Consider the following 8,340-nt stretch of genomic DNA (forward strand, 5'->3'; position numbering starts at 1 on the left):
GAATGACTTCGTGCCTCAGCTGGAATACCCGGAGCTTTATTCCTTTGCAAGGAACAGATTCACAACAGTAAAAGCAGCTATCAGCAGGCCAGCATTCATTCAGAACTTTCACCTTCCTCTCTCAATCCAAGCTCACCAGCAGCTCCAAATTATGCAAGACAAAATTCAAGAGCTACCTTGGGTTGAGGGGCCTGATCAATGGTCTTATATTTGGGGTAACAATGTTTTCAGTGCATCCAAAGCATACAAGAGGTTAATTGGTCGCAAGGATATTCATTCAGCTTTCCTTTAGATTTGGAGATCAAAATGTCAAATGAAATATAAGGTGTTCTTTTAGCTTCTTCTTCAGGATAGACTTAGCACTAGAGACCTGCTCAGGCGTAAGACTATGGTGCTGGATTCATACACCAGTGAACTTTGCATTCTGCAGAAGTTAGAGACAGTAGCTCATCTCTTTGCAAGATGTAACTTCACCAAAGCTTGTTGGGCCTCCATTGGTGTGACAGTTCCCACCTCGAGGCCACTACTATAGATCTTTAATCTCATCAGGAGGAAATTGGTAGTTCCTTTTTTTATGGAGATCATCATTCTGATGTCCAGGAGTATTTGGTCGACCAGGAATGATTGGCTCCAGCTGTCCAAAATTGCAAAAGCAAGTTCAAGATGGAATGTTCCCTGCTGCTTAATAGAGCCAAACCAAGTCTGATCCCTTACATGAGAGAATGGCTACAATCCCTGTAATGATCCGGGCTTTCGTAAATGCCACTTTAGTCCTGCTAGTTCTTTCACTTCTTTCCTCTTTTCTTCTTTCCTTTTTCTCTTTGTTTATCAGGGAGGACCTGAATCTTCCTTATTGTTGTAGCTCCTTTTTTATTTCCTGTAACTCTTTCTTTTAATATATAACCAGTAGGAGCTTGCCCCTCCTGTTCCTAAAAAAAAAATTGATGCTGGCTAGAATGCTAGCTCGCTAGGTTTCACATCAGCTGTTAGGTCCAGATCGAAAGCCAACGGTTGACGTGAACCTAATCGTTGCTTTCTAATCCTTACAAATTAGCTCCCATCATGTACATTCTAATGATGCAAGGACGCTTTTAACAACTTTTTAAGCAAAGCAAATTAGTCCGTGCACATACCGACGAACTTACCAACAAAACGCCCCCGTCACTTCTCATGAGCACCGGTGCTCATAGGACAAAATTTACAGGCGTAAATTTAATTAAAGAACTCTGGTATTTTGTATTAAGCCCAAACGGGGCCCTCTGTTTAATTTGTTTCTTTCATTGGTTTGTTCGTACATTCTTCAGTCTCCCCGTTATTTGTTGGTTTCAAATTTCAATGTAATGTGCTACTCTGTATAAAATGCGCGTAGAATATTAATAAACCAAAGTATTTCTCTATATAAAATGGGACAATTCATCAATTACAATGAAATTATGTAATGCTCCTCTACAACAATCCTGCGTTTTTGCTACCTGGTGTTCTCGATCTGACAGAGACTGAAACAAATTAAACATGCTGTATATGCTTGTCAGAGTAACTCTTGGTTCTTGGTGCCTATGAACAGAAGAAAGATCGATCTGTTCATGTATCTCTGCTAAAATCCAGAACATATATTTTACATGAACAAGCTAGAAAGAGCAAATAAGGGAACCAAATGCAAATTATGAGGACAATCATGAAGATTTGTCGTGCAATCCCTCTTTCTGATTGATCAGTTCGGTTGGATACATGACACATCGAACATGTACTACTTTTTGCCTAGAAACCTCTTCTGTATTAATTATATGCTGATAAAAAGAAAAAAAATGGAAAATGTAGAACTCACTCAACTTGCTTTTTACTACAGAGGATGGACCCACGAATGGAGTTACCAGAGCAGAGCATGGTGATAAGAGAAGAGTAGAGGATGAGACCTTCAAGCTTGGATCATCGTCTCATCCATGCATCTTCCCGACGGTCGGGTCCACCGTCAAGGCTGCCGGCGGCGTCGCCCATCGGCCATCAGTAGCAGCGGTAGACGACGTACGAGTTCCGGCGGGGCGGCCGCACGTGGCAGAGCATGAAGAGCACGAGGGCGATCATCATGGCCAGCAGGAACCCCTTGGGGTCCAGCCCGCCGGCGGCGTCGCCTCCGCTGTCGTCCTCGCCGCCGTGGCACCCCACGCAGCAGCACGATCCCGATCCCATGGGCTTCAGACGAGGACCCCTTCTCCGGGGAGAGCGAGAGCTTGTGAAGCTCCTGATGTCTCCTTTGTGTTTGTGAGTGTGCGAGGGAGGGAGGGAGAGAGCGAGGTGGAGAGTTGCTTCGGGCGTGGAGAAAGAAGGCAAATGGTTGCTTGGGACGCAAAAGGAGTGGAGGATATACGACTCACTTTTTTGTTTACTACCTTCCATGGGCGCAGGTCCAAGAAGAATAGGCCGGCCGGTGCAGAGACGGCAGGATCTATGGCACCACGAGTCGACGAGGCCCCACATGCCAGCGGCGAGCTCAGAGAAAAGTCTTTTGGGTTTCTCATCTGGGAAAATGCAAAGGGCTGAACTCACTGTTCTTGGTTCTAACTTTGATTTGTTTAGTGTGATGTCACTTTCAATTGGAATTGGATGGAATTCCACTTGAACATGGGATGGATGGTCTTCGCCCCGTTTTCTTTACAAAATCAGGAGAAGTAAATACCCTGCCTTATGAATTTCATTTTCATATGGGCGATGGTGAAGTTCGACCGAAAGTAAAAAAGTTGAAGAAGTTGCGGAGCAAGTTCGGTGCGCACGAGGACATCCAAGGTCTGTACTTGTTCTACGTCTGGTTGATTTCTCATTTGTTCTGTGGCGCAAGACAGGCAGTTGCGGAACCAGTCTACATTGCGCAGCTTGACTTTCGAAAGAAACTTGCAGTAGACCAAAGTAATCCAGAACCAGACGTTGAAAACTACTGTGCAGTTATATGACGAATAATCTTGTGGAGAACTCAAATAGTCCTAGAATGAAAATGCCCTACTGATGACAAGCACGGAGCAGACACGGATGTACACCCTCACCAGTTCAGACTATGGTACGACCTCCTCGCTGTTGCTACTCATTCGAGTCAGAAGAACTGAAAACTATGCCAAGATGCTAACTGCTGAGACCAAGGAATTCAGTGAAGCTTGGATACGTAGGCTCCCACCCGATCTCAGCCCGAGTTTTTGAGTTCTCCATCCTCTTCCCCAATGGACCGTCAGTGCCTGCAGTTAGAAGCAGAATTCAGATTATATAGGTAATGAGAACACTAAAGGCAGGTAAAAGACTAACCAGTGAAGCCTTCAAACTTCGTGTCAAATTTTCCACTTCTGTTAACAGCATCCATTATTTCTTGCCTACAAAGGTTTTTTTTCCTTTTTAATTAGGTTAACCAAAGAGACACTGCACAGCAAAACTGGCTTTACAGAATGATGAAACTGATGTCGAAAAGGTCTGCAGTGACCTGGAAAGAGGCTTATTGTCGCAGCCCAAAAATATTCGGCTCCGCAGTTGCTTTTTCATGATTGCAATTGCAAGGGAAGCAGCATCCTGGTAACAGCATGAAAAATATAATCGCCAATAATAATACAAGGTTTGGTTGAACAACAAGATACACACAAACCCGTCCATGAGATCAACATGGAAAAGACCTTAAGACTATGTAAAGATAACGACAGTTGTAGGGAACCAAGCATTCACAGGCATGCTTGGATCACATCAAACAATACTATTGTAAAAACTAAATTAAGTGGAATATATAGTTACATTTAATTCTAAGCATTGCAATATCTAAAGTAACAAATATCAATTTTCAACTTGCTTCATAGACTACAACAACATAAGCTTCAGGATCTACAGGCTACAAATAAATTTGGAAACCTATACAGGCATTCTGCTGAGCATTTGTGATTCGGTAAATGCAAGGCTATTAAAGAAATTGTAGGTACATCCATTTACAGATTTTAGAGATGACATCGATAAGCTCAACCATCAGATAAACCTTTTTTTTACGAGTAGATAAATTATAAACAAGTGTGCATCTGAGATAAATCTGTAGCTCATCTTACCTCATAATGAATCTGGTTGATAATATGATCTGGTCGTGTGTCCAAAGTTCCTTTCCTCAACCAAAAAACATGAGCACCTCTGTCTATCTTGTGTGTCCAAGTCAAGGAAATGCTATACCGGTTTCATCCACAGTAACATATAAGAGTGTGTGTTTATAATGATTGCACTTAAAACAACAAATAGGCATTATTTGAGGATATATAAAGTCCAGCTAGCCTGAGAACACAGCCTCCTGCCTCAAGAACAACATTTTCCACTTTTAGAAGTACATCTGTACGAGGGCTCCTGCCAATTGGCACTGATGGACAATCCTGAACGACAAAAGCTTTTATGGTTAATGCATCACAAAAAGGAAGGGAAAATGGACAAGCGAAGCTTCAACAGAAGAGTAAAATATAGCTAGCTGCATAACATGGTTTGTGGTTTGTTTTTAAATTTGCCAAACTTGTATACCATCCAAAAGAGCCAGAGAAATGGTAGAGACAGATATGATCCGTGCAGAATTTAAGTCTTTCTCTACCTCATTGCACATCATGTTGTCACTGCAGTCATACAGAGCAGTACTTGATGTAAACAGGAAAGATCCTTCACCACTCCAATTTGACGCTGCCACTCTGCACGCATTTTCTGAAATGAGGATATATCACATGTCCACACTCCATAATATACAATCTAATTAGTGTAAGAAAGATGAATGATGAATTTATAACAGTCTCACACGCCAACAGTGGTAAAATCCAACCAAGTACAGATTATGAACGGTGACGCACAGGTGTGTTGACACTACCTAAAGCTAGCAATGCCCATCTTTATAAAATAGCCACGTGATTAACAAGCAAGCACGTCAGATTCTACAAATAGTGAAGCACCCTTTTCATTCATTCTAAGCATAAACATTATTGAGTTGTATGCACCAACTAGTTCAACCCAAAAGCTTACATGCAACTCAATACTCCAACAAACATAAATAAAAACTTGGACGACACTAACCAAGTACTAGGTAAAAATGTAGCACCTAGATTCCCTGATACCAACAGCCAAACACAATATATTGCCTTAGTTGCTAACGAGATGAAAACACACATTCCCTTCTTTGTGCACGATCCAAACAAATTCATCACCAATTCAGAAGTTGTATCAAGCATAATACACTTGGTCAATTCAGGGATGAGTTGCAACTAAAACCTGAGCATGTAAAGTCTATTAGCATATCTGTAACTTTATCTGAGTAAACTTATATTAGGCTAATGTAAAAGCAAAAGAGATCATCAGATCATGTTCGTGAATCGAGAAATCAGCCATGTTTTACACCGCAGTGTTTATCTGTCACCATGTATGATATTGTGATGATGGCACAGCCACTAGCAGCTCTAGCATAAAAACACTGCTGCAGCTAGTCTTACACCACCATGCTACTCTCCAACAATGACTGACCAGCCATAGTCTCACGTTGCTTTGCAACCAATGCCACTAGCAGTGGCGTTGCAGCACTTGGCTCATTTGGCCAGGCACATGGGTGGCGGTCTAGTCTATGGATTGATAGTCATTAGCACCCTGATTCTTTGTTTTCTATTTCTTTCTTTTGGCTGTGTGTATCCTGGTAATGAAGAGGCCGGGAATATGATTCAAGGAATTTGTATCACCTCGATGTAAAAAACATTGGATTTAGTAAAATTTCCCTTATTGAAACTATTATGGCTGTCAACAATTGTACAATTCATTGACCGTCATCAGTGTAATCACATTGACCCAACTGATATTAACTAAGATATAGTGCCCAAATCCCATTCAAATTGATTTGGAAAGGAACTCTCAACCTAAACAGACTATACACACCCTAATTTCTTTTTCTAGAAGTGTTCATATTCTAATAGTGCACTAGAAGAACACAGATTTTGGGAGCTTCATGATTTCAATAAACAATCAGGAGTAAACCAGAGCATTGAACATTAATATTAGCAGCGCTCAAAGTATGTGAGAAAATATGGCACTGTAATTAATTTATTGCGTGAAATCATCATTATTGCATTCATTTACCTGACATCCCCAGGGTAATCATCAGAACCAGATGGAGGAGCACAGAAAATAACATGTGGAACCTTCTGAGAAATAGTGGAGCCCTTCAGTGAGGGGATGATGCCAAGATCCATTAACTCACTATGATGATTTGTGCTTGCAGTCTGGCCATAAACTTTGCAGCCTGGATGTTCCTGTAGGGTGAAAAGTACACTTACTTAGAAAAGCTTATAACATGGCTTTGACATATTTGCTCTCCCAAAAATAGCCCTAAAAAATCACAGAACCAAACAAAAACAAGGACGTGGAATTATGCAAGAGATGATATGAAGGAACCCCTTTTACAGAAAACATATAATGTTTAGTTAAAAGGGGGACACTTCAACAGGAATCAGGACTTTTCAGAGAAAAAATATTTAGCAGGTCTCAAGGAGTTCTTCGGATGAATCATTTTTCACAGAATGTCTGAAAATATTGATTGATAATTTTCAATAACATTGACATTGAAGTAACTCGGGATTTGAACAGTATAATCATTGGCTTGATAAGCAAGTTCTGGTGCATGATTACCAATGTTAAAGGCGACAGATTATACATCAGAAATATTAACCATAGCAATACCTTTTGCCACTTCTCAGCTACAATTCGTCCAAGCACACCTGGGCCCACAATCAGTAGATCATTCTGGCCAACAACATCAGCACCAGAGACCTCCGACCCTTTATCATGAGATATCCCTGGGAGCAGCAAACACAAAAGAAAGCATCAGTCACTTGGAACATCTCTGTGCACTTTCTGATTTGGAAATAGAAAGATAGCAGTGGAGTGTTAAGTGTTTGCAAGTTACAACTTTGAGCACGCCGCAATGATTATAAATTGGAACACACATGGCATAAGTGAATTTCACAGGCTATAATGTAGCAAGCCTAACCCGCTACAGCGCCATCCCAGCAATATTTTTAATCTATGTGGATTGCATTACTGACTACTTGAGGTACCCACAACGCAATTATGAACTAGCTGCTTTCCAATCGAGAAATCAGTACAGTGCCATTGTAGAACCTCAGCTGGGAACTGCAAGCTTCAAAACTTGGAGCCACTCCACCCACCCAAAGCTGGAGCATAGTAGAAAACAGACATAAAAGGGGAAGTATCTGTTCTTTGGTTTTGTCATTCGAGAACAAAGTTATCAACATCCAGCGCACAGGGATTAGCAGTATGGTCAACGCCATGAAAAACTTATGCTAAACCAGAGTGAGACCGTCCCCCACAACATGCACGGGTTGATCCTACTAGTATAACCTGGCCTCCACTCAAACCAGCACTAGTCCCAAGACCCCAAGCTACTCGAGAGAAGTGGATAACTCCTAAAATTGTTCGACGTGTAATGCCATGTTCCATCAACGGGTGCGCGTAACAGAGTTGAGGAATGATTTTTCATTCCATCCCATTGGTCAATTCAAGGCGACAGGCACTACGCGTGACGTAAATCGTAAACAATAAAGCGGCATAAGAGAAAAGGAACGAGGGCGGCGAGACGGTTACCGAGAGAGGCGCGGGCGACAGGCGCGCGGCGGACGAGCGTGAGGGGGCGAGATGGCCGAGCAGTCGGGGCGGGTTTCAGGGAGCAGGAGGTGGTGGCGGAGGCGCGGCGATGGGGCCGGTTCGTGGCGGGAGCCAGATGGAAGGAGGCCGCAGCGGCGACTCTCATCTCGTCGGCCGGCGGGGTCGCGGCGGCGGCAGGGTAACGATGACTCGGGAGGACTGAGGAATGAATAGACGAGCAAGATGGATAATGGATCGAGGAAAGGAGTCGTCATTCGCTTTGAGGTAGTTGTTGTGTAGATAGCGTTTCAGGTTAACTTGGGCTGGTTGAATGCTGTCCGTGTCACATCGAAAGTTAATCGGAAGAACTAAATATAAATTAATTATAAAACTAATTACACAGAAGTTAAATGACGAGACGAATCTATTAAGTTTAATTAATCCATCATTAGTAAATGGTTATTGTAGTAACACATTGCCGAATCATGGACTAATTAGGTTTAATAGATTTGTTTTGCCGTTTTGCCTCCATCTGTGCAATGGGTTTCGTAAATAGTCTATGTTTAATATTTCTAATTAGTATCTAAACATTCGATATGATAGGAACTAAAGTTTAGCCAGGGGTCTCCCCTTCACTTCCTAAAACTTCCTGGAAATAAAAAAAGTCTATTTGACACCACTCGATTACAAATAAAACCTGATTTTTTACCTTTA

The 8,340-nt window shown here is 42.0% G+C and overlaps 1 protein-coding gene across 2 annotated transcripts; it reads right to left on the reverse strand.

The window, feature by feature from the left end:
- Nucleotides 1-2,902: 2,902 nt before the first annotated feature.
- LOC117858220 (uncharacterized) lies at nucleotides 2,903-7,888 on the reverse strand. 2 transcript variants are annotated; one of them, XM_072294224.1, is made up of 9 exons: nucleotides 7,627-7,888; nucleotides 6,703-6,818; nucleotides 6,103-6,275; nucleotides 4,586-4,679; nucleotides 4,265-4,376; nucleotides 4,065-4,153; nucleotides 3,461-3,546; nucleotides 3,289-3,353; nucleotides 2,903-3,198 (listed from the first exon to the last, which is right to left on the reverse strand). In XM_072294224.1, exons 1-9 carry the CDS (start codon nucleotides 7,790-7,792, stop codon nucleotides 3,170-3,172), a joined length of 930 nt encoding a protein of 309 aa, XP_072150325.1. In that variant the 5' UTR covers nucleotides 7,793-7,888; the 3' UTR covers nucleotides 2,903-3,169. The 2 variants fall into 2 exon arrangements, with proteins under 2 accessions (XP_072150325.1, XP_072150324.1); XM_072294223.1 differs by having other exon boundaries at nucleotides 2,903-3,221; nucleotides 7,627-7,886.
- Between the last annotated feature and the right edge of the window lie 452 nt (nucleotides 7,889-8,340).

The sequence above is a fragment of the Setaria viridis genome, chromosome 5, assembly GCF_005286985.2.
Source record: "Setaria viridis chromosome 5, Setaria_viridis_v4.0, whole genome shotgun sequence".
NCBI classification, from domain to species: domain Eukaryota; kingdom Viridiplantae; phylum Streptophyta; class Magnoliopsida; order Poales; family Poaceae; genus Setaria; species Setaria viridis.

Bases quoted from the DNA above. Each gene is read 5' to 3' on its own strand.
- LOC117858220 (XM_072294223.1), bottom strand. From the start codon at position 7,792: ATGAGAGTCGCCGCTGCGGCCTCCTTCCATCTGGCTCCCGCCACGAAC. The intron at 4,154-4,264 runs TATCCTCAAATA...CTTGGACACACA, and splicing joins CAGGCTAGCTGGACTTTATA to AGATAGACAGAGGTGCTCAT. The intron at 3,222-3,288 runs GTTAGTCTTTTA...TTCTAACTGCAG, and splicing joins GAAGTTTGAAGGCTTCACTG to GCACTGACGGTCCATTGGGG.